Consider the following 26,745-nt stretch of genomic DNA (forward strand, 5'->3'; position numbering starts at 1 on the left):
TCTTCATACTCACCTTGTGAAGATGGCCGCCGGGATCTTCACCCTCGGTGGACCGCAGGGCTTCTGTGCGGTCCATTGCCGATTCCAGCCTCCTGATTGACTGGAATCGGCACGTGACGGGGCGGAGCTACACGGAGCAGGCATCCTGCACGAGCGGCCCCATTGAGAAAACAAGAAGACCGGACTGCGCAAGCGCGTCTAAAATCGCCAGAAGAGGCGATTTTAGACGGCTCCATGGAGACCAGGACGCCAGCAACGGAACAGGTAAGTGAAATAACTTCTGTATGGCTCATAATTAATGCACGATGTACATTACAAAGTGCATTAATATGGCCATACAGAAGTATATAACCCCACTTGCTTTCATGAGACATCTCCTTTAAAAAAAAACAAAGCTGCTAGAACAAAAAACAAAAATACTAATATGTAAGAAAAATGGTAAATACATTTTGGCTGTTGCTCTATTCTCTGATTACTGGTAAAATTTTACATTTTGGGTAGAAATCCCCCATATTTGTGACACTGTTGCATCAGACGATGACGTATATGAAGTTGTATCTTCATCTTGATGTATACACTGTCTCAATAACCGCTTCATCTAAGAGACATAAAAAATCTTCTACAAAGCCCTTTATTTTTGGGGTTTCCTTAAGACCTTCTGCTCTGGAAGATGCACATAAACCAACAACCGTAAATGGCCCCCTGATCTTTGTTGTGCGGACGAAGGCATCCAAGACCTCTTTGCACATCTTACTGGCTGATTACTTAATTCGCTTACATATAAATTGGGATAAATCATATGTCTGCAGACCTCTTGTCCTTAACTGAGCAAGTCATCACATGAGTCGTCTTTACCAGTGATACATTTTTCATCAAATGGAAATGGATGTCTGGCACGTTTGGATATAATAAAATCCACTTTATTAAATATTTTAAAGGTATAAATATGGTCCAAAGGAACATGAACATTCTTACACGTTTTGAATTGATGTAGCCCTTGTTCACTGCTGTAAACATCGACTCGAAACATGTAAGGGTTCCCTTCCCCTATGGCCATGTTTAATCGATTTTAAAATATTTAATGAAATGGTTTTTTGTTATATCCAGGCGCGCTGGATATCCATTTCAATTTGTTGAACACTCGGACTCTGACTGTGTACCAACCAGATACAAATACAAGCCAGGTAGAAGATAGTTTGAAACCCCATCAGCGATTGGCACGCACTTGACATGGATACAGTGTTCTTCAGTGCCCAGTTTTTATGGGTAGGATCTCCTGATGGAAATCTTGGACAATTGATCCATCACTCATAGGCTCCCATCAAAGAAAAAAAAAAGTGTAGCATGTGGTATGCATTATGTAACAATGACCTCTGTATGAAAAAAGGAAGTCTGCTGCGCTCTGCCATATAGTCAAAAACTGTAACACATGTATAATGAACGGCCAGATGGTAGGACACTCTTTTGGTCTCTATCACGTGATTAGGGGCCTTGCGGATCTGTTTGACTCATGTGCTGGCGTGTTTTCCCAGCAGCGAACATACGCTGCTATCTCTGTGTCAATACAAGCCAAAGGCCTGCCTTATTTAAATGTTTGTCATTTTGACTGTGAAATACTTTGCATTTATTTATTTATTCTCTCTGTAGGAAAAGCCAAACGCTGAATGTTCGTGGCGAGCGTATTTCAGAATGTAGTTTCTATAAGGCTCTTCGCTGCACTGTGGATCTGTGGCCTGGGGCTACGCTTCTTAACTATTGCTGCATGGAGAGCAGAGTTCTCGGTAGGTGGACCCAAAAAGCTCTCTTATCATGTAAATATAATACACAATTAACAAGGAAAGCTATTTAAGGCTCTGTCCCGTTTAGTCTGTATGTTAGAGTCATAAGTCAGGAATGTTCCCCAATGTATACCCCTGAAGCATGCCAGAGGCAAGGAGTGATGGGATAATGCTGACCGCACAACACCCTGCAATACAGAAGTATTACAATGTATCATACAAGCAATCACATAGTACAGTCCCCAAGTGGGACCAAAAAATAATACTTTTACAGATAAGTTATTACAATATTCAAGTCTAACTTTAGTTTAGATAAACGGGGTACTTGTCAGGAGGTGCGGGGTGGGGTGGGGGAATAATACTGCATTCCAATATTAAGCATTATTAGAAGGACCAATTCCTTTTATTTATCCTCTTATGGGGGGCTTTTCCCCTTAACTCGCAGGACTCATTATAGAATATGTCTGCCTATTATAGTAATTCGTCCATGGTTGCCATGAGGCCTCATAACTAGGCAACCTGTTATTCCTGATGGCAAGCACTTTTTCATAAGATCCATGTTCTGACATCCTCTCAATGATTTTTTGTAGACAAGGTGGATCTGGAGCCTTCCAGTTTTTAGCTATAGCAAAAGTAGATGAGATACCATCCTAATAGGGATTTTTTTCTGCTTCCAACAGAAGCAATGCCATTTGAGGGTAAGGTGCTATTCATATTCCCGTAAACTTATATATTAATGAAAATATTGATTTCCAAAAGCATAAAATAAGCTGGTAACTCCAATTTGTCAGATTTTCACTGAGGACTTCGGCTCTGCAAATAAATGGTGAAATCTGCAGAGACTCTGCGGCAAATCCACATATAACATGTAGATTTTGCTACAGAATCATTGCAGCTCTAATAACTGAAAAAAAGAGGAGGCGAGCGAAGCGGGGTGCTGTACCAGTAAGGCCTCCTTCCCACGAACGGATTTCCGCCGCGTAATTCGCGGCGAAAATCCGCTGCGTTGCCCGCAGCTATTAGGTTCTATTGAACCTAATAGCACAATGCTCACGATGCGTAATTCCACCGCGGAATTACGAACCGCGATTTCTCCCGTCCTCACCCGCAGCATGCTCTATTTTCTGCGGGTGAGGACGGGCTGTACGCACTGACGGCTTCCATTGCAGTCAATGGAAGCCGTCCGTTCACGCTATCTCCCGCTGTAACCAGCGGGAGATAGTGTGAAAAAACGCTTTCCCGCCCACCGCCGCGCGTCATATGACGTCATATGACGCGGCCGGCCGCATCACGTGACACGGCCGGCCGTGCACGTGACACGGCTGGTGACGCGGCGGCGGTGGGCGGTGACGGGCGGTGACGCGGCGGCGGTGGGCGGGGAAGCGATTTCACGCTATCTCCCGCAGGTAAGTATAGGGGCTCTGGGGGGCGCCGTGACGGGCTTCGCAGCGGAATATTACGCGGCGGAGCCCGTCACGCTCGTGGGAAGGAGGCCTAAGAGTTTCAGAACACAATTATACATAGATTGATTTATTTAATCTTGGCATCTAAAAAATGTATCTGGTGCTGAGGTCATATAGTCTGGAGCGCTGCATGTATAATGTTTGGTGTTATCGCAGGTCCGTTCTCTGGAGGCTCTGACCCACATTATGAGGTGTTTGTTGCTTTGAAGGGAGTAAGAAATCTGTCTGAAGATCAGAGATATAAGGTATGCTATAACAACTTTAAGGCGTCCATGTACTTGTCTTACATTTGCTATTGCATCTTCCATTTGATACATACTTTCACATCTGTACTTGTATCTACATTGTTCGGCTGCATCCTTGGAGTTAATTAAAATAATGGAAGCGTCAGATCTGGAATAATGGAAGCGAGGAACAACGCTGAGTGGGGACCCCCTTTGATTACAATGGAGGTCCGTCAGGTTCGCGTCATTCTGCAGGACAAAATAGTGCAGCATGCTGCACTACTTTTTCTATTATTTTGCAGCGGTTCTGTATCAGAGCAGTCAATGCAGATGGCAACGCAGCTTAAAAGCACATTGGGTGTCATTTATCAAAACGGACAAACAGTAAGACTTTCCTTGTTGCCAATAACAACCAATCATATTGCTGCTTTCATCTGTTAAACTGCTTTGGAAAAAGTAAAGCTCTCATTGGTGTACAAGGACAGTCTTGCTATTAGACAGTTTTGATACATGAGGCCCTTCCTTTTGATGCTGGGCACTTAGAAATACTGCCCATGTGGCTGATATTGGGGCAGTGTAAGGGCCACTAGCACTTCTGACTGACACATCTGGCTACCTGTTGCTTCATGTTTGCAAAGGAAGTATACGATATATGTGTGCGCTTTACAGTCTGTTTTCCATACTTTGCAACGAGAATCAGTAGAAATCATGACAGCAAGAAACTACTTTCCCTCTGCTCGCATGCTCGATTATAATTGGTTACTTTGCATATATGGTTGTGAAGCAGCGGTCTGCAACAACTAACTCTCTACCTGCAGTAAAACTACAACTCCTATATTGTCTGCAGTGGTCTGGAGATGCTGGGAATTGTAGTGTCAAAATAGTTATAATGCCACAGTTGATTGACTGGCATTATAAGTTTGTGGTTAAAGCAATTGTACCTGTTTCTTAGCACTAGATCTATTTCATTTAAGCCTGAAGCAGAACCCTTCGTTGGTTGGGAAGCTCACATTAACATCATGTATTTTTGTTAGCCATTAAAAGGTATCATATCCACCAGATTACGTGGTTTCTCTTGCTGGGAACAATCACATTTTACCACTAGATGGCCCTCTAAGTACAGAGTGTGCAGTAATGAATTAGTATGTTTTTATACATCAAAGAAGAGTTTCAAAGCTCAAGTACTCACAGCAGGTCTGCGGGACTTAAAGGGGTTGTCCCGCGCCGAAAAGTTTTTGTTTTTTTCAATAGCCCCCCTGTTCGGCGCGAGACAAACCCGATGCAGGGGTTTAAAAAAAAACAAAACGGATAGTACTTACCCGAATCCCCGCGCTCCGGTGACTTCTTACTTATCTTGCGAAGATGGCCGCCGGGATCTTCACCCACGGTGGACCGCAGGTCTTCTCCCATGGTGCACCGTGGGCTCTGTGCGTTCCATTGCCGATTCCAGCCTCCTGATTGGCTGGAATCGGCACACGTGACGGGGCGGAGCTACGAGGAGCAGCTCTCCGGCACGAGCGGCCCCATTCAGAAGGGAGAAGACCGGACTGCGCAAGAGCGTCTAATCGGGAGATTAGACGCTGAAATTAGACGGCACCATGGAGACGGGGACGCTAGCAACGGAGCAGGTAAGTGAATAACTTCTGTATGGCTCATATTTAATGCACGATGTATATTACAAAGTGCATTAATATGGCCATACAGAAGTGTATACCCCCACTTGCTTTCGCGGGACAACCCCTTTAAGGTTAAGGCCCAATTCACACGTGCGAGTATTACATCTGAGCTCTGTCCAAGTTTTGTAAACTTGGACGGAACTCGGATCCTTTAAAAGCTATTCAGGCAAGCGACCTTTATTCACAAACTGATGGTCTGTGTAAAAAAAAATATATATATATTGCAGCATGTCCTATTTTGGTGCGTTTTCCCGCACCAGAATCGCCCATTCTAGTCATTGGGTGCGTGGAAAAAAAGGAAATACACCCACACAGCAGGCAAGTGTATTCCAATTTTTTAATGAAGCCTACTGACTTCAATGGGAGGTTTAAATGTCATCATTGGACCACCTTCCTTTTTTTTCACGTGTGAAAAACAGATGAGGCTCACATAACACAGGACTACCAACCCTCGTGTTATCAGTGCAATAAATATACATATGTCAGGCTTGTGAAATGTATGTAGAAAATGATGTGAATTAATTAGAGAACACGGTGTAATCTCACAGTAAGTGTCCCAGTAACATCCCCGGCCGGCGAGGCTGTGATGTGCTTCCGTCATTAGAGGGTTGGTTTCATAGGCAATAATCACACTATAGGAAAATATCTCCATATACAACGTACAAGTAGAAGATGACATCTTCTGTTATTACAAAGGTCCCTCAACATACAATATTAATTAGTTCCTGGACAACCATTGTATGCTGAAACCATAACGCTGTGGAAGACTGGTCATTGTAAAGCTTCCGTCTTCCGGTTGCTGCTTTTTGCAGCGAGGAGTCAAAATTCTGCCATAATTTTTCATTCAATGCAGATAATAAGTAACAACATTTTTACAGACTTTTTGGGTTTACTCCAATTACATGAATAGATAGATGGATGATTGAGCGATGATGGATGGACGGATGTAGATGTGCATCAAACCATGGCAGGTAACGACTTCTTCACCGCATCCCAAGTGTTCGTCTTTTGGAGGGAAAGTCCACACATTTATCCCAAGACCCTTGATCATCTACATTCTTGAAGTGTCCCTATTTTGGAACTTATAACTAACTCTGCATTAATACATAGGGAAATTGTATCTTTATTACAATTATCCAAAGTGTTTGTTTGATTCCGAGTCAATGTCAGGAGTTGGCATGAAAAGTTACTAAACCCTGAGGACTTACAGAGGGATTCAGAAAGAATGGCGCAGTAGTAAAGCATGAACTGATATACAGCCGCCAGAATGACATGAAAAGATAGAACTCGTCAAGTTCTTAATATATTTTACAAATGTTCAATGTGGGTGCTATTGGTGACTCTAGATGAACTAAAACAGCACATCTCCCCTTCACTTACTAAGCATAATGGAGAGGACTCCTGGGACTAGATCAGCATGCAGCACACAGATCGGGGAATGAAAGCGAGTAGACAGAAGTACAGTAGCGGATAGGAATGACAGATTCTGAATCGGCATAGAGATGAATGGGAGAGCGCACGTATATAGCCCTGTGAAAAGTCACGCTGCGTGCACGCTGATTTCTCAGGGGACCCAGTGAGTATAAAAAGCATCTCCATGGACCTCTGTCCCCTCATCTTGGAGCTCCAAAACATAGTTTATAGGGCTCAAAGAATATATGAGATGCCCTATAAAGAGACCCTCACTTCCGAAATATTCCCTAAACTACAGTAATCAGTAGATAGATTAAAATGTGCTGATTTAAAATCTAATTCTTATCTACTACTTCTGTCAACTCGCTGTTATTTCTCGTGTAAATATAACCTAAAGCTATGTATTGATTACTATAGTGGAGAGGGGGAGGGGGGTTAAGGTGACAGGGACTCTTTAAAGTGGTTTTCCACCTTTAGGTCATCAATAGTTGACCTGCTGTGGTCCATCGCCCGGAGCCCCCACTTATTTGCTGTTTTCTGCGGGGCTGCACTCGTTATCTATCGTCAGAGATGCATACCTCCATACGCTATGCTGTGGCCTGAAGTGGTATTGCATGCAAATTTCTCATTTAAGTGAACGTTACCATTATTAGCATTCACTAAATGCTCAACAGGAACTGAAATGGTAGTGAATCAGTTAAACCTAGGCCTGCTACCCAGCCCCTCCTCTGCCCCCCACAGGCTTATAAATGCTTCCAGTTGCAGATCATGGGCCCTACCCTATATAAATGGCTACAGATGTGTGTGGCGTAGTGACAGCTTATATCTGTGTATGGCGGGCATCTGGTTCAGCATGTGGACGTGTTTGCGGGGAGAGCGCTTGTCTTTTAGAGAATGTTTAATGAGAGGAGATAAGTGCGGCTAGCCCCTCATATATCAATGTAATGATGTGGCCAGTACCTACCGTACTAGCATTATCTTGGGCATCTTCCGAAATAATACTTCTGACCGAGCCGCTTAATCGCAGAGATTCAGTTTTCTTTCAAGGATGATTATTTCAAGATCCCAAACCAAATCCAAGCAAGCAGGATTTTTATATACTCTTGTCATCCCTGATGTACTCTCCCATTAAATTATCTCTATTCGCTTATACTTTGATCCTTGCAGTACATTTATATTACAAGTTCCATTTTTAAAGGGACATTAAGCCTAGAAATGAAAAACGGAACAGAGTACAGAACACCTTTGTCATTCTGGAAGAGGTTTTTTTGCAACATAATTGAGATAATTAGTCTTGTAAGAATCTTGCAGCGATGAGTTTTCTCCTGCCTTTTACCATGTTTGGTTGAGATTATGGCACTTACATGTAAGGGATGGGTATTTCAGTTGCAGCAAGCTGCCTCCCAACAACAAGAATAGTAAAATAAGCCCCTCCCTTTTCCTCAAACTTATTTTCAAGTAATTTATATATGCATTTATGCCAGAATTATGTTGGAAAAAGTAGCAAATTTTGGCATCCAACACATTTAGGCCTCATGTCCATGGGCATGCATGGATTCCCAGTGCAGAATCCCGCAGCGGTTTCCAGCTGTGCTTGCAGGCATGAGGCCAAAAAAGACATTTACTCACCTGTCCAGATGCAGCGCTGGTATCCTCCTTCGCAGGCGCATCTTCTTTCTTCTGCACGGTGGATGGGTCCAGGCGCATCGGCTGTGTGCCGCACGCATGCACTGTGTTTTTTTTCTTAAAATCTCCTGCTTTCCTATAGATCCGCAGCACAGCCACAGTGTCATCCGTGACTGTGTCGCTGATCGGACACCTTCTATTGACTTCAATGGAAGCCGTCCGTGCAGGAAAACCACAGAAAATGGAGCATGCTGCAGGTGTTTTCCTGCACAAGCGATCCACACGCTGGGGAAAAATGACATCTGCAGGTATTTAATTACCTGCGGGTGCCCAATGATTCCCTATGGGCGCGGATCAAACACGCGGGAGACCCACGCAGATTTTTTTAAATGCATTTTTACTGTGGACATGAGACCATAAGGTGCATTCACACAGCCGATTTTACCACATCTGACCAATCGTGATATAGTCAGATATCGCTCGTGAAAAGAACACATAAATTTCAATGTGTTTATTCACATAGGCGATATTTCTCTCAGGCCAATGGTCCGGGATTGAGAAATCGCTGCATGTCCCATTTTTGGGCTTCTCTGAAACAATCGTTCATAATTTTCTATGGCAGCAAAAAAAAAAAAAAATCACATTGCACTTGCATGTAGATCTGCTTTTCATGCTAGTAAAAAGGGATTTTTCTATTTTTTTCTACTGAAACAACGTGCAATTTTCACATACCTTTTACACGGGAAGACAATCTGCTAAATAATCGCTCTAAAGTGCAAAATCACATGATAGTCGTTTAGTATAAACATGGTCATCGACAGGGTGATGGGTGATAAGTTACTAGTTGCTTTATTTCAGCTAACCAAAAAAGATAACAAATAGTCGCTGGTTGATGAAAAGTCATCTTGTGTAAAGGCGCAGTCATTTGTATTTGATATCTCTGCAAACAATCATCGCTCTGTGTAAAAGCAAACAAACGGCTGTTGTATCTACGCTTTAACGACTTTTCTGAGCAACTATCCGAACAATAGTCGTGCCGTGTAAAGGTAACTTTAGTCAGCCCGTAGCTCTGTCAACTGCTGGACTCAATCTGCCTCATTTTTTTTAGCTCTTGTTTGTTTCACTGCAACCCTATATCTCAGCTAAAGTAGGTAAGGAGCGTTCTTCCTGCCCACTGAAATCAGTGCTTTCATCTTCCAAGAACCTCTCTGACAGATACACATGGCCCTCACTTCCTTCATTCCTCTGACTGTCTCCACTAGGATCAAAGAAGACAATGAAAGGTCTTGCAGGATGTTGTGGAAGCGAGACCTCCATGTGTATGCCCCAGGATAGAGCGCTCACTGAGGACAATGCTTAGCATGGGGCCAGAAAGGATGATGAACTCATAAATATTAGAGCGGTTGTTCAAAAGAGCATTTTCCCCTAAAATATACCTGAAAAGTGTTCTCTTTTGTCAGCGTATCTGCACTTTCAGGAGACTTTTCAGAATAAGAACACTATTTCTTGCCCTTATATAACTTGCATATGGCATTCTTCACCAATTTTCTGCTCTGCAGGCTGTATGTATAATTTTCAGTCTTCTCTGACCTGGAGAGTGAAGCCTACCCTCCTGCTAATTCATTTCAGTCCTTGATTTTTCAGAAATGAACAAAAGAAGCTACTATAGTTTGTGATGATAAGGATTGATGTAGATAAATAACTGTGCTTTGTCCTCATACACGTTGTTCACTAATGAATTGAGCCTTAATTTTCTTAATTTATTTTTCTAATCAAATTATCCACCGTAGCAGTGATCACAGCAATGCAAACACGAGGCATTCTGCCGGTGAGCTTGTCTAATGTTTCACCTCCGATTGCAGCCCATTTCTCATGCAGCAACTAACAAGGGTGATTTTGTCCTGTAATTTGCACATCTCGAACACAACTGATCCCAAAGACGTTCAGTTGGATTGCTGTCGGGACTCTGGGGTGGCCGAACCGTGTTCTTCACCTTCTGTTGTTTTTTTGATTGAACATACTTTTTGCAATGACAGGAGTGAAGTTTTGGGTTACCTTCCTGTAGTATGAAACCACAACCAATATAACGGGTGCTGGAAGGGATGGTGCACCAGGATGTTGTGTTGCACTTGGAAGTCCACAATTCCTTTTGATTTTCCATAAGTCACCAACCGCTCCACCTCCGTAACATCCTCAGACCATAATAGAAACATTGGTCAAAAGCAACACTTAACTATTCCTCCCATCAGACTTCTTACCATATCTTCTCCCTGTCGATTGTCTCCTGCAGTCCCCCGGGTCATCTCACCTCCAGCCAGCCGGATCATCCTCTTCCTGTTATAGAGCGTCCTATGTCGGCATTCTCCTTCCTGCAGGTCAGTGTAGGTTACGTTACTAGTGACGTAACGTTAACTGCCTAGCAGGGAATGCCGAGCTATTGCCGAGACTGCCCAAGCGCTCTGTCTCTCCACAAGTGTTTATATGCTGTTGTTGCGAGACCCCGCTCATGCGCAGTCTCAGCAATAGATCGGCATTACTTGCTAGGCAGAGAATGCTACATCACTAGTGACGTAACCTACACTGACCTGCCCGAAGGAGAATGCCGAAAATGGATGCTCCATGACAGGAAGAAGAGGATCCGTATGGCTGGAGGTCAGGTGACCTGGGGGACTGGGGGAGCCAGGAGAAGATTGGCGGGGAGAGGATGAGGTAAGAAGACTGATAGGGAGGAATAGGGAAGTATTGTTTTTTGTTTTTTTTAATGACAAAACCCCTTTAAAGGGACAATATAAAAGTCCCTGCTGGGTGGAAATGAATTTTCTGAGAAGATACAACTTCCATGGATAAATAGTTTTGGTCATGGCCCCAGGCTTGCATTTGTAGGAGACGGATGTTCATTCCAGTGTGTGATGAAGGTCTCACAGCCTTATGACCCGCCAGACTGTTTGGACAGATAGAAGAGACTTCAGGAGATCATAAAATCATACTTAGTCCCTGATTTGGCTATTATGTGATCTGCCACCCCCAGGCCAAACTCTCTGTTTTTCTCCCGGCTTAAGGGGGCTTTTTATTTTGCTGTTATGGTGTTTATTTTGGAATGTTTGGAAGATATAATTGGATCAGAGCCGTCTCCTATCTTTTGCCTTTTCCCTTCCTCCATAAGGCTTCGCAATTTAACCGCTCCATCTCAGGAATGCCCGTGCTTCATACACTTACAGCATAGGCTCAGGTGTTATATGGGTGGGTGTAGCAGGAGCGTACACATTGGGGGGGGGGGGGGGGGGCTTGAAATAGAATTCAATATGGCATATTTATAATTTAGCAAAAAAAATCACATTAAACTGGTGTGGAGTTTTACCTGAAGCAATTGGTGCCCGACCCATTATCTTCAGTATATCTGAGGCTTACAGTAACTACAGTCTTTACTGTCTGTACCCCAACTGACTGAGGAAGAGGCCGATCGCCTTGAAACGCATCAATGTGCTAGTTTTTCATTCAATAAAGTTATCAGCCTTTATTCACTGGTCTAGGCTTTTCATGCTTGTTTCACGCATTATCCCATGCCCACCCTCCCAGGGAAGGCATCTACCTGGTTGGCTCCATTCTCTGTCATCCAATCACTTCACATTTCTAAGCACCAATATTGAGTCGCTCCACGCTTTTGTTTTCTGCTCAACCGTTTACATTGGCATACAACGGTAAGTTGCTGCCGGTCATGATCACCAAGCGTTCCCGCGGCACATTGGTGCTAGCTAGGGCAGTGAGCAACAATGGCACCGCTATAGCAAGAACACTTGCTGGTTCCTACCACACTGTCTGCGTTTTCCAAAAATGTAGTACATACATAGGAGCGCTATTAGTGTATCTTGACGCCACCAGGAAGTCCTAGTGGAGTCAAAATTGACAGGGGTGACGCCCCCCTGTACCTGATTGGCTGCACAGCGTTGTGGCCTGTAGGTCCTGGGAGCCCACAAAGCAGACATGGGGGGGAAAAAAGGGGTTACAAGATCACCATGGAGGCTCTTTGGCAGCGCAGGCACAGAAGGTCGCCCCTCTTCCCCAGCGATGTCACTGTCACATATTGGCTGCCAGCATGCAGACAACAGCGGTGGCTGCCTGTGCCATTGTGTCCACTTCCCCCCTGGGCTGGTACAGTTACAGCCTGTGCCTGGGACGGAGGGCTGATCCTGCACTCGGGCGGGACAAATCCGCTGTGACAGCCGGTGGTGTGGACTCACCTGGCAGCCGCAACGCTGCAAAAAGCCTGTGTCCGGGAGTGTGGCCTGATCCGACGCTCTGCCGTGAGAAGCGCTGCAACACCCAGCGGTGACAGTCCTGCCGCTGGGGAGATAAGGTCAGCGGCGATGAGCAGGAGTGCGCAAGGGGACACAAGCGACACGGACCTCGGCGATCAGTAGCGAAGGTGAGAGAAGGGAGACGGCCGGGGAACAGAAAACTGCAGCGCGGGGAGCCTGAGAGAGTTAGTGAAGCAGCGGGGAGGACAGGAGCAGGAAGACAGGGACATTAATAATTAGTGCAGCAGTGGGAAGGACAGCATCAGGCGCCTGGGTATATTCATACTGCGCTTCCAGGACCTGCTTTACAGCTATCTCGCCAGCCAATCCGGGTCAGGGGGCGTCACCGGCCTGTCACTGCTTTCTGCAGCTCTACTAGATGGTGGCGTCAAGATACACTAATACCCATAGGAGCAGTAGGGCAGGTAGACTCCTCAAATTTCTGTCCTCTCATTGAAAACTCTTTGCATGTGCTGGGAGCCCTGGAACTGCAGCGCTATTTGTACAAGACGTAGGGCAAGCTGCAGGAGGTTTTATAGCCTGAGCTACCATGTTCGTCTTTGCAGTGCTCAGCAGACTGGCAGGACAGAGAGAAAAAAAATTTGCAGAAGTCTCTAGCAGGCGATATTAACCTTGAAACTGCACCCTTGTGTAGGTTGTGATTTTATGTAGCATATATTTTTATGCTCTGCTTGTTTACTTTCCCCTGTTAGTGACTGCAGAAAGGCCAGATTCTTTACTAATGCAGATCAAGCAGAAAAGTCGAAAGTAAAGGTTGTCTTAGCTTAAAGGGAGACTCCATCGGACTTACAGTCACCAAATGACTACTCTAAATCTCCATGCTCCTCTAGAAACTAGTACAGTCCCCTGTCTTTCAATGGGAGCTATGCCTGCAATTGTGAGCGCTGGCCACTACACAGGGTCGGAGCAGCGGCTTCCACTCCGACCCCAGTGTAGTCTGACACCGACGGCCGTCACTGCCTGGAAAACCCCTTTACCTTATAGCTGCTGGGGATATCTAGTGACAACTTGTCAGTAACACATAAGAGAAATATGTTTAAAATTTGGGCACAGGGAAAAATCAGTGACGTCTAGCATTTTTAAAACATGGCAGCTACATTTTCCTCATTATTCTGAAGATTTCATGATCCTATCTGATTGTCAGCACTGTAAACTGAGCCATAATAGCTGTTCATTTTTATTTGTCTCTCAGCTTGTGGATGGAGACTGCAGTTCTGATGTCATATATACACTGCATATGGAGAAAACAGCAGATTCTGATCTCTAACTCTCTGTAGCACACACAGATGAACATTGGGGGATAATAGGCTGAACTGAATACATGTTTGTTTTTTTGGCTTAACATATTATGTTGCTATGAATAACATCAGTATAGAAGAGACTAGAAAAGTACTGAGCAGTGTAAATGTGATTTCAGTAGCTGTAAATCAGTTACTAGTTAGCTACTGCAGTGTTGGTGTGAGTCTCTGCTTCTCTCTCCCTGCCCCTCTACTCCTAATAGACTTCTATGGGCAGCCATGAGTCATTCCCCTCCACCACTTCCTGTATTCTGTTTTGTTATTTCTTAGATGAATTTCACATGACAACAGGTAGTGCGCAGCAAGTTAGAAGGGGGAGGACTTCATAACGATTTTTCAGATCAAAAACGTCATTTTAGGTAAATAAAATTATTTATAGTTTTGCTATCACATTGCTACAAATTGTCTGAAACTCCAGTAACTATTTAAAGGGATATTCCCATCTGAGAATTTTATGTCATATCTACAGCTTATGTCATGAAAGTCAGATAGATGCAAGTCCTACTTCTGCATCTATTTCTGCCCTCGGTCCGGCTGAATGTGACCGAGGGTGATGCAGACCTATGGGAACAGCTGAGTGGGCCTTGTTACACTGCTTCTTTTAACTCCTATAAGGCCTCCTTCCCACGAGCGTGACGGGCTCCGCCGCGTAATATTGCGCAGTGAAGCCCGTCACGGCGCCCCCCAGAGACCCCATACTTACCAGCGGAAGATAGCGTGAAGACGCTTCCCCGCCCACCGCCGTCGCGTCATGTGACACGCCCACCGCGTCACATGACGCGGCCGGCCGCGTCACATGACGCGCGGCGGTAGGCGGGGAAGCGTTTTTTCACGCTATCTTCCGCTGGTTGCAGCGGGAGATAGCGTGAACGGACGGCTTCCATTGACTGCAATGGAAGCCGTCAGCGCGTACACCCGCGGCAAATAGAACATGCTGCGGGTGAGGACGGGAGATTTCACGGTGCGTAATTCCGCGGTGGAATTACGCATCGTGAGCATTGTGCTATTAGGTTCAATAGAACCTAATAGCAGGGGGCAACGCAGCGGATTTTTGCCGCGGATTTACGCGGCGTAAATCCGTTCGTGGGAAGGAGGCCATTATCAGTGGGAGTTGCGGAAACCGTGTATCCAGCTAGCTACGTTGTTTCCGAAGCTGTCTGGTTACGGTAACTGTATAGCTTACTGTGCTAGTCCGTCTTCTCAACTCTCATTGACTTCTTTGCCAGTTCAGCTCTTTCCATAAGTCTTGACCACTACATTTAGCCACCTAATGGAAGGTAGCTTCCCTACAAGTCAATGTCTGACCTTCTAACATTGACCCTTCAGAATGAGAGATGCCTCCTAAATGAGGGAGAGAATTTATCATTTTAGTTTTTGGGCTGCTGGCTTTTTATGCAACTGTTAGACTAGAACTCTAGCCCTTACTAAATCCCTCCTGGCTCCCCCCAAGCACAGATACATGGCGCTAGTACCAAATGACAAACTTCATTGCTCTACATCTGACACATTCGGGTCGCCTGCACAGGTAGGTCATATATCCTTTCCATCGAGGGCATAATCTTCCGTCGTGTTATAGGGACAATCTATAAGTACCAGCTGGGTAGAAATGAATTTTCTGAGAAGATACAACTTCCATGGAAGCCTTTTTGTACACGTAGCTAGCGTTTTACCTTTTGGCCTTAGCCCCAGGCTTGCAGTTCTACGTAGGAGACTGATGATCACTCCGGCTTGTGATGTAGGTCTCACAGCCTTATGACCCGACAGGTTGCTTGGTCAGATAAAGCCCATAAAATCATACTTAGTCAGTGATCTTGCCTATTATGTGATCTGTCAGCCCCAGGCCCGGCTCTCTTATGCTATTCTTCCAGCTTTATGTGACTTTTTGTTTTGCTTTTATGGTGTTTATATTGGAACGTTAGAAAGATATAATTGGATCGTAGCAGCCTCATATATTTTGCCTTGTCCTTCTCCTCATAAGGGCTTGCACTGCGTCGTGGTCAATTTAACCTCTTCACTTCAGCAATACCTATGCTACATGCACTTATATGGGCATAAGGTCAGGTGTGTTGTGGGTGTATGTACCAGGAGTGCACATATTGGGGTGGGATAAATAAAATTCACTATCAAATAACCATATTTTAGCAAAAAAATTCACCGCATTAGGTCCCGCTTGTTCATTCAAAAAATCTCTAAGGCCTCCCTCACACAGGCGGTTTCTGCGGTTTCAAAAGTGTTGGCATGTATTTTGCCAGTTGTGCTGAAAACGCAGCCAAGGAAGCTGGAAAAAAAAAGGAATACTCAATTGAAAACCCCGCCTCTATTGAATGGCTGTGATTGGTGCATCGAGCACTGGTTCTGATTGGCTAAGGCAGCACTCGAGAACCAATCAGAGCAATCTCTTGCTGGAGCCGGGGTTTTCAATGCCCGTTACCAGCAAGAGATGTTCTATCGGCGCTGACAACTGCACAGAATCCTGCAGGAACACCGGAGAGCAGCGGGAGGAACCCGGACAGTGCCTGCTAGTTGAGTATTGCTTTTTTTCTTCACGTAGTGTAGCTAGGGCGTTTAGCACTGTCAAAAAGGCGGTACTAAGTTGTGCCGTGTTTTCAGCAGCGCTGAAAACTCTTCCCATTCATTTCAATGGGTGACGCTCAGCGTTTAAAAACACTGAAATGCCCAAAAATAGAACATGTACCGCTCGAAAATCACTAGTGATGTCATCACCTGCTCGTTTGCACTGAGGAAACCTATTTAGACTGCACAATTTTAGACTGTCCACGGACACTTATCGTTAAGTGTTTCACATTTCTATGTAATATACTGAAGATCAGCGTTTAAACGGCCTGATAAGTGCCCGAGGCACCGCAGATTTTTATGCCGGCTGAAACTGTATGACGAGCGAGAACCTCACGATTCTCACTTGTCGATCAGTTGTTTGTCTGCGCGATTGTTGTTCATTTTAATTCGTTTTAACGATTTTCTGAACGATAATCATTCCGTCTAAACGGGGCATAACCTCCCCTCTGCCTTTTCTCTGGTATGTCTTATCCGCCGCCATGTGTGTCTACTGTTAACGAGATTATACTTATTCTTTGCACAACGCCTTTTACTAAGCTTATATTGAAACGTGCATTGTTGATAGGTAGAGATGAGCGAGTGTACTCGGTAAGCACACATACTCGAGCGAGTATCGTCCTTACCGAATACCTGCCTGCTCGCCTGCATAGATTCGGGTGCTGGCGGGGGTGAGCGCTGTGTTGCCGGGGTGAGCACTGTGTTGCGAGAGTGAACAGAAGGGGGGGGGGGGGGAGAGATCTCCCCCTCCCGTTCCTGCCCGCTCTCCCCCGCCGGCACATGAATCTTTGCGAGCGAGCAGGCAGGTACTCGGTAAGGACGATACTCGCTCGAGTATCTGTCCTTACCGAGTATGCTCGCTCATCTCTATTGATAGGTTATTGTCTTAGCTATTTTCTCATATTGTTAACATTGTAAGTCCGTATTCTTTAAAAACCCATTAAAAATGCTGAAGAGTAATGAGAGAAACTTCATTGGTACAAGTAGATACGGGGAGGAACAACATAACGTATGTCTATGCCAGAACGTCTGCTGTGTAGTTGGCACGCTTACCGCTCACGGTGAAGAGTAATTTGCTGTCAGTCATCATCAAGAATGTTCTTTCGGCACACCATCCTACCAAAAGTAACTAGACAGCTAAGCAAGAATCAAAAGTAGTATTTATTAACATATTGTTACGATCGTGTGGGCAAACTAAGCACGGGGCCCACACAATCGTGCCCAAAGTCGTCCACTAGTGTTGTGGACGCCTTTGGCCACGATCGTGTGGGCCCCGTGTTTAGTTTGCCCATGCGATCGTAACACATATGGTAACATTTAGTGGAGTCTCCTTTGGCCCTAATGACAATGGATGCTCTCTGTGGCTTGCTTTTTACTTACGTCTCATACACTTCAGCTAGTATTTCCCTCCATTCACCCAGAAAATGTCTGGCAAGTAGAGATGAGTGAGCACGCTTGTTTAAGGCAGACACTCGAGCGAGCATTGGTCTTCTCGAGTAACTGATTACTTGTCCGAGCAAATGCGGAGGAGAGAGAGAGATCTCTCTCACTCTCCCCCCTCGCTCTTCCCCGCCCCACTCCCCCCCCCCCCCATTTGCTCGGACGATTAATCAGTTACTCGAGAAGACCGCTGCTCGCTCGAGTATCTGCCATAAACGAGCGTGCTCGCTCATCTCTACTGGCAAGTTCTCTTAAAAAAACAAAACGCTGTTCATATTTCCTAACCTGACTTTGTAATTCATCTCGGGACTCTGTGCAGCCGGTCCAATCGGGGAACATCCATATCCTCAAACTGACTTAAAACCGTGTTGGATTTGTGAAGTATTCCTGACCATTCCCAGAGTATTGTCACATTGTTGGTAGCACGTTAATACGTGTAATGCCAAGGTACACCTCTGTGTTCATGTATCTTGTCACTACAGCCAACGACTGAGACCATGCCACGTGAAACATCCCCAGACCTCTGCCAAACTTAGGTAAAATGCGGTCCCCAGGCATCCGCCACACCCGGGGATGATCTCCTGTGCTAATTGGCTGACACCACACACGCTTTTGCATTCGATTGGTTGATAGCACCCGTGTGCGATATACTGAAGACTATGTTGCTATGGACGCTGAAGTAGCAAACATAGATGAACTCTTGCATTGATTGGCCGGTTACAATGCATGTCTCTGCACTTAACTGGTAGATTTCACGCATGCGCGTCTTTTACTAAAGGCTGAGTTGCTATGGACGCTGAGGTGACTCTTTGTTGTGGACACAGATGTGCATGTAACATACATGGCGCACTAAATGATAGACCTGGCTATGAGGAAAGTTGAGATACATTTTGATGATGTGGATCTGAAGACCAGAAGCCCTCCCATAGGATTGTGCAATACGGCTCTGCATTGGTGGATAGAAATAGCGGTTAAATGTGATTGGTCTTTGCTCAATTAATCATTATTATTCACATGAGGGATTGACTCATGGAGAGTAGGTTTGCATATATATACATTTATATATATTGTGAGAGATTAGGATAGGTAGCAGCGTGGGCATCCGCGGCCAGAGACAGTGACACCGGGCAATAAAGTTCTTTAGTCCAGGCTTTGCCTGGGTTTATTGCGGCATAAACAAAACAAAACAGAAATAAACACCTGCTTGTCTGAGCACTCACTATACATATGCTCGGTCCTGACTACTCACTTGTCAGAATACTTCTTGCTGGGCAAAGCCAGTCTGGTCCCCAGACTTGCAGAGGTCTCACCACCTCTCCTAGGTGTGGAGGTTAGGGGCGTCACCCTGTCAACCTCGGGCCTCTCAGCCACACACTAGGCTAGCCGGGTTCCTAGCTCCACTGAGCCCTCTCTCTGGCTCTCTCAGCCCATGTGTGTCTCAAGATCTGCAGGCCCAGGTTTTTATGAGGCCTGTTACCAGCCTCACCTGGTACGTGGAAGTGGTCATCCCACCCTTCGCTTTGACCACTCCAGGAAAAGCCGGCCCGGACTATGCGGCTTGGAGCCACTGCATTACACTACAATGTGTCAGTAACCTAGTGTTACTGACACCCAAATGCTGGTTTCCTCCACCGAGCCCAGGCTGCTTGGTGACACGTATCTGCCGAGGTGCTCCCTAAAGCCACATATGAGCACTCTAGGCGAAACATGTCTGCCCTCCAGCACTTTGCCAGTCACTGTCTCTCACAATATATATGTTAATACTTAGGGGGCTCCTTTGGCCTTACTGACTTTGGATACTCTTCGTGGCATACTGTCTACTAATATCTGATACACTTCAGCTAGTATTTCCCTCCATTCATCCTGCAAACATCTGGCGAGTTCTCTCAAAGAGGCGGGGGCCCGTCTACGATTGTGCAAGGAGGAAATATATATATACTCCCCATGAGCCAATCCCTTATGTGATTAATAATGATTAATTAAAATGAGCAAAATCAGCAGAGCAAATACCAGTGGGATATTATAGACATTTGTATGATTGAAAAAGGACCAAACATTTCACTTTATACGTTATTTTGGGCAATAAAAAACATTTGGATATACTGACATCTGCCTGCTTTTGGAACACACTCAGGTACGTCCATCTGATTTGGGCACGGAGTAGCGTGACTCTTCACTCCATAAAAGAGTTTTCCATTGCTCAACTGTGCAATGACAACGCTCCTTGCACCATCGTAGACGGGCCTTTGCCTCTTTAAGAGAACTCGCCAGACGTTTGCAGGATGAATCGAGGGAAATACTAGCTGAAGTATATCAGATATTAGTAGAAATTATGCCATGGAGAGTACCCAAAGTCATTAAGGTCAAAGGAGCCCCACTAAGTATTAACATATGGAAATAAATACTACATTTGAGTCTCTCTGAGACCTAATTACTAGAGATGAGCGAACGTACTCGTCCAAGCTTGATACTCGTTCGAGTATTAACGTGTTCGAGATGCTCGTTACTCGAGGCGAGCACCACGCGATGTTCGAGTTACTTTCACTTTCATCTCTGAGACGTTAGCGCGCTTTTCTGGCCAATAGAAAGACAGGGAAGTCATTACAACTTCCCCCTGCGACGTTCAAGCCCTATACCACCCCCCTGCAGTGAGTGGCTGGCGAGATCAGGTGTCACCCGAGTATATAAATCGGCCCCTCCCGCGGCTCGCCACAGATTTATTCTGACATAGCTCAGGGAAAGTGCTGCTGATGCTGGAGCTGCTATAGGGAGAGTGTTAGGAGTGATTTTAGGCTTCAAGAACCCCAACGGTCCTTCTTAAGGCCACATCTGACCGTGTGCAGTACTGTTGAGGCTGCTTTTTGCAGTGTTGCACATTTTTTTTTTTTTGTATATCGGCCGTGCAGAGCATTGCGTCCTCAGTCTGCAGTAATTTTACATAGTATAGGGCCAGTAGTGCTGAGGCAGGGACAGTGAAAAACGTGAAAGACATATACTGTCTATATAGGCAGTGGGCTTTTCCAAAAAAATTTGGGACAAAAAAATATATTTGGGCTGCCTGTGACCTTCCTGACTGTACTGCGTCTCTGCTGGGGGTAGTAGTCCTAATTAATACGCAGCCAGCTAAGTGTTACAGCAGGCTTGCGCAAAATTCTTTCCTGGCTCGGCGTTGCCTGTTACATCACCGCTGTCATCCTGTCCAGAGGAAAACAGTCTGCAGTAATTTTACATAGTATAGGGCCAGTAGTGCTGAGGCAGGGACAGTGAAAAACGTGAAAGACATATACTGTCCATATAGGCAGTGGGCTTTTCCAAAAAAATTTGGGACAAAAAAATATATTTGAGCTGCCTGTGACCGTCCTGACTGTACTGCGTCTCTGCTGGGGGTAGTAGTCCTAATTAATACGCAGCCAGCTAAGTGTTACAGCGGGCTTGCGCAAAATTCTTTCCTGGCTCTGCTGTGCGTTCCGTAAGCGAAGTCAGCCTACAACCACAGGCCAATAAGCGGCACATTTAATTACAGCGTTCTGTTTCTGCACTACTGGTAATACACCATGCTGAGGGGTAGGGGTAGGCCTAGAGGACGTGGACGCGGGCGAGGACGCGGAGGCCCAAGTCAGGGTGTGGGCACAGGCCAAGCTCCTGATCCAGGTGTATCGCAGCCGACTGCTGCGGGATTAGGAGAAAGGCACGTTTCTGGCGTCCCCACATTCATCTCACAATTAATGGGTCCACGCGGTAGACCTTTATTAGAAAATGAGCAGCGTGAGCAGGTCCTGTCGTGGATGGCAGAAAGTGCATCCAGCAATCTATCGACCACCCAGAGTTCTGCGCCGTCCACTGCTGCAACTCTGAATCCTCTGGCTGCTGCTCCTCCTTCCTCCCAGCCTCCTCACTCCATTACAATGACACATTCTGAGGAGCAGGCAGACTCCCAGGAACTGTTCTCGGGCCCCTGCCCAGAATGGGCAGCAATGGTTCCTCTCCCACCGAAGGAGTTTGCCGTGACCGATGCCCAACCTTTGGAAAGTTCCCGGGGTCCGGGGGATGAGGCTGGGGACTTCCGGCAACTGTCTCAAGAGCTTTCAGTGGGTGAGGAGGACAATGACGATGAGACACAGTTGTCTATCACTCAGGTAGTAGTAATTGGAGTAAGTCCGAGGGAGGAGCGCACAGAGGATTCGGAGGAAGAGCAGCAGGACGATGAGGTGACTGACCCCACCTGGTTTGCTAAGCCTACTGAGGACAGGTCTTCAGAGGGGGAGGCAAGTGCAGCAGCAGGGCAGGTTGGAAGAGCCAGTGCGGTGGCCAGGGGTAGAGGCAGGGCCAGACCGAATAATCCACCAACTGTTTCCCAAAGCGCCCCCTCGCGCCATGCCACCCTGCAGAGGCCGAGGTGCTCAAAGGTCTGGCAGTTTTTCACTGAGAGTGCAGACGACCGACGAACAGTGGTGTGCAACCTTTGTCGCGCCAAGATCAGCCGGGGAGCCACCACCACCAGCCTCACCACCACCAGCATGCGCAGACATATGATGGCCAAGCACCCTGAAAGGTGGGACGAAGGCCGTTCACCGCCTCCGGTTTGCTTGCACCACTGCCTCTCCCCCTGTGCCCCAACCTGCCACTGAGATGCAACCCCCCTCTCAGGACACAGGCACTACCGTCTCCTGGCCTGCACCCACACCCTCACCTCCGCTGTCCTCGGCCCCATCCACCAATGTCTCTCAGCGCACCGTCCAGCTGTCGCTTGTGCAAGCGTTTGAGCGCAAGCGCAAGTACGCCGCCACGCACCCGCACGCTCAAGCGTTAAACGTGCACATAGCCAAATTGATCAGCCTGGAGATGCTGCCGTATAGGCTTGTGGAAACGGAGGCTTTCAAAAGCATGATGGTGGCGGCGGCCCCACGCTACTCGGTTCCCAGTCGCCACTACTTTTCCCGATGTGCCGTCCCAGCCCTGCACGACCACATCTCTCGCAACATTGTACGCGCCCTCACCAACGCGGTTACTGCCAAGGTCCACTTAACAACGGACACGTGGACAAGCACAGGCGGGCAGGGCCACTATATCTCCCTGACGGCACATTGGGTGAATTTAGTGGAGGCTGGGACAGAGCTCACGTCCTACCCACCCCCAGAATTGCGGGCCCCAGCTCGGTGGTGGTATCTGCGGCGGTGTATGCTTCCTCCACTAAACCACCCTCCTCCTCCTCCTCCTACGCAACCTCTGTCTCGCAATCAAGATGTGTCAGCAGCAGCACGTCGCCAGCAGTTGCTGTCACGCGGCGTGGCAGCACAGCGGTGGGCAAGCGTCAGCAGGCCGTGCTGAAACTACTCAGCTTAGGAGAGAAGAGGCACACGGCCCACGAACTGCTGCAGGGTCTGACAGAGCAGACCGACCGCTTGCCTGCGCCACTGAGCCTCCAACCGGGCATGGTCGTGTGTGACAACGGCCGTAACCTGGTGGCGGCTCTGCAGCTCGGCAGCCTCACGCACGTGCCATGCCTGGCCCACGTCTTTAATTTGGTGGTTCAGCGCTTTCTGAAAAGCTACCCACACTTGTCAAACCTGCTCGGAAAGGTGCGCCGCCTCTGCGCACATTTCCGCAAGTCCCACACGGACGCTGCCACCCTGCGCACCCTGCAACATCGGTTTAATCTGCCAGTGCACCAATTGCTGTGCGATGTGCCCACACGGTGGAACTCTACGCTCCACATGTTGGCCAGGCTCTATGAGCAGCGTAGAGCTATAGTGGAATACCAACTCCAACATGGGCGGCGCAGTGGGAGTCAGCCTCCTCAATTCTTTACAGAAGAGTGGGCCTGGTTGGCAGACATCTGCCAGGTCCTTGGAAACTTTGAGGAGTCTACCCAGATGATGAGCGGCGATGCTGCAATCATTAGCGTCACCATTTCTCTGCTATGCCTCTTGAGAAGTTCCCTGCAAAGCATAAAGGCAGATGCTTTGCGCTCGGAAACGGAGGCGGGGGAAAGACAGTATGTCGCTGGATAGTCAGAGCACCCTCCTGTCTATATCTCAGCGCGTTGAGGAGGAGGAGGGGAGGAGCATGAGGAGGAGGGGGAAGAGACAGCTTGGCCCACTGCTGAGGGTACCCATGCTGCTTGCCTGTCATCCTTTCAGCGTGTATGGCCTGAGGAGGAGGAGGATCCTGAAAGTGATCTTCCTAGTGAGGACAGCCATGTGTTGCGTACAGGTACCCTGGCACACATGGCTGACTTCATGTTAGGATGCCTTTCTCGTGACCCTCGCGTTACACGCATTCTGGCCACTACGGATTACTGGGTGTACACACTGCTCGACCCACGGTATAAGGAGAACCTTTCCACTCTCATACCCGAAGAGGAAAGGGGTTCGAGAGTGATGCTATACCACAGGACCCTGGCGGACAAGCTGATGGTAAAATTCCCATCCGACAGCGCTAGTGGCAGAAGGCGCAGTTCCGAGGGCCAGGTAGCAGGGGAGGCGCGGAGATCAGGCAGCATGTACAGCACAGGCAGGGGAACACTCTCTAAGGCCTTTGACAGCTTTCTGGCTCCCCAGCAAGACTGTGTCACCGCTCCCCAGTCAAGGCTGAGTCGGCGGGAGCACTGTAAAAGGATGGTGAGGGAGTACGTAGCCGATCGCACGACCGTCCTCCGTGACGCCTCTGCCCCCTACAACTACTGGGTATCGAAGCTGGACACGTGGCCTGAACTCGCGCTGTATGCCCTGGAGGTGCTTGCTTGTCCTGCGGCTAGTGTCTTGTCAGAGAGGGTGTTTAGTGCGGCTGGGGGAATCATCACGGATAAGCGTACCCACCTGTCAACCGACAGTGCCGACAGGCTTACACTCATAAAGATGAACAAAGCCTGGATTTCCCCAGACTTTTTTTCTCCACCAGTGGACAGCAGCGATACCTAAACAATACGTAGGCTGCACCCGCGGATGGAAGCATCGTTCTCTATCACCATCAAAAACGGGGACCTTTTAGCTTCATCAATCTGTGTATTATATTCATCCTCCTCCTCCTGCTCCTCCTCCTGATGGCGGTGGCACAGGATTATATTTCTCATTGCTTCTGTACAGCATTGTGGGCTATCGTCCTGCCCCTTTTAAAGAGGGTCACTGCCTAGCCGTGCCAACCCTCTGCAGTGTGTACCTGCGGTTCCTCCTCATGGCAGACGCATTTATAAATAGACATGAGGGTGGTGTGGCATGAATGCAGCTGAAGGCTGCGCAGGGACACTTTGGTGTGCGCTGTGGACACTGGGTCGTGCGGGGGGGTTGGGCAGCATGTAACCCAGGAGAAGTGGCAGCGGAGTGTCATGCAGGCAGTGATTGTGCTTTGTTGGAGGTAGTGTGTTGCTTAGCTAAGGTATGCATTGCTAATGAGGGCTTTTCAGAAGTAAAAATTGTTGGGAGGGGGGGGGCCACTCTTGCCGCTATTGTGGCTTAATATTGGGACCTGTGAACTTGAGATGCAGCCCAACATGTAGCTCCTCGCCTGCCCTATCCGTTGCTGTGTCGTTCCCATCACTTTCTTGAATTTCCGAGATTTTCACAAATGAAAACCTTAGCGGAGCATAGGTCCCATACAAAAATGCTCGGGTCACCCATTGACTTCAATGGGGTTCGTTATTCGAAACGAACCCTCGAACATCGCGAAAATTTCGTCCCGAGTAACGAGCACCCGAGCATTTTGGTGCTCGCTCATCTCTACTAATTACTTTTCGTAGTATGGTGTTCTTGCAGGTTGAAAGTGCACAGTCTCTGCCCTCCCATGAAGAGATCAGTGAGTGCTAAAATCTGGACAAAGAGCAGGTAGATTCCTCAGATTCCTGTCCTCCCGCTAACAACGGTGCACCAGAAGTATGAACACATGTCTCCCAGTCCCGTCGCAGGAAGAGGAGCTGGCTGTGGAGATTTTACAGCCTGAGTCACTGTTCAATGCAGCGACTGGCCGGACATGAAAATAAAAAATCTGCAGACGCTGCAAGCAGGTGGTATTAACCTTGTATCCGCACCCTTGTGTAGGTTATGATTTTATGGAGCATATATTTGTGTTTTCATGCTCTGCTGAGTGTCTGCAGATAGGTCAGACTCTTTACTAAGGATTTAGCATGCAGAAGAGGAAGCAGAAAAGTTTAAAGTAAGGGTTCTTATGAATTGGGCTCATTCACACAACTAATGAAAGCCTATGGGGGTTAATAGGCTGAACTGGATGGACATATGTCTTTTTTCAGCCTTACATACTATGATCTGGATGCGTTTTTTTTAGGGAATCCCTCATAATCTGGCATTCGGGTAATGAATTGTCTTGAAGTTGAATTGACAGGAAATTACCCACACAGCCCCGCACTGCTTGTGGTATTTGGACTGCTGGGTGAACGTCTGCTTTTAGCTTTCCCAGCTGATGATTTTCCCTTATACCTGCTTGACAAAGATATATTTTTCCACCATGTATTGAATTTTCACATAGCCTTAATGTGGAGGCTGCTCCTACACAGTCTAAGAACAATGGGCTTTGTGCTGCAATCTGTTTCTTTATTTCTAGTAGAATTTTCCTACGCTATAGAAAGCCGCAGTACAGGTACGTATATTATTAGCGTGAACGATTCCCCACGCATGGTTCTTCCTACTCAAAGAATACAAAAAGAAGTAAACTTTTTCCTTTTATTGATTTGATCACTTCTTAGAAGAAATCCTGAATGAACTTGCTTGTAGCTTTAGCACAATTCTGGGTGACTACTTTGTTCGGAGGCCCGGTTGTTTTATGATCTATATCCCTACTTTCCTTAGGTAGCCATATGCTTTGGTACTGTTACCTTGCGGCACTGGGGGGGGGCCCAAGTGTGAATTGACCCTCAGCAGAATTTTCACTATGCATGTTTGAGATTTTCTGAGGTACTTCAGTTTCTTCCTACATGCCAGAAATGTA

At 47.0% G+C, this 26,745-nt stretch overlaps 1 protein-coding gene across 2 annotated transcripts in view; it reads left to right on the forward strand.

The window, feature by feature from the left end:
- GHDC (GH3 domain containing) overlaps positions 1-26,745 on the forward strand; it is a 56,666-nt gene that overhangs the window by 17,150 nt on the left and 12,771 nt on the right. For both annotated transcript variants that reach the window (XM_066586346.1, XM_066586345.1), the window contains exons 7-8: positions 1,648-1,781; positions 3,398-3,486. In XM_066586346.1, the coding sequence (XP_066442443.1) occupies positions 1,648-1,781; positions 3,398-3,486 (223 nt within the window). The remainder of the gene's footprint in view (positions 1-1,647; positions 1,782-3,397; positions 3,487-26,745) is intronic.

This window comes from Eleutherodactylus coqui, chromosome 13 (assembly GCF_035609145.1).
Source record: "Eleutherodactylus coqui strain aEleCoq1 chromosome 13, aEleCoq1.hap1, whole genome shotgun sequence".
NCBI classification, from domain to species: Eukaryota; Metazoa; Chordata; class Amphibia; order Anura; family Eleutherodactylidae; genus Eleutherodactylus; species Eleutherodactylus coqui.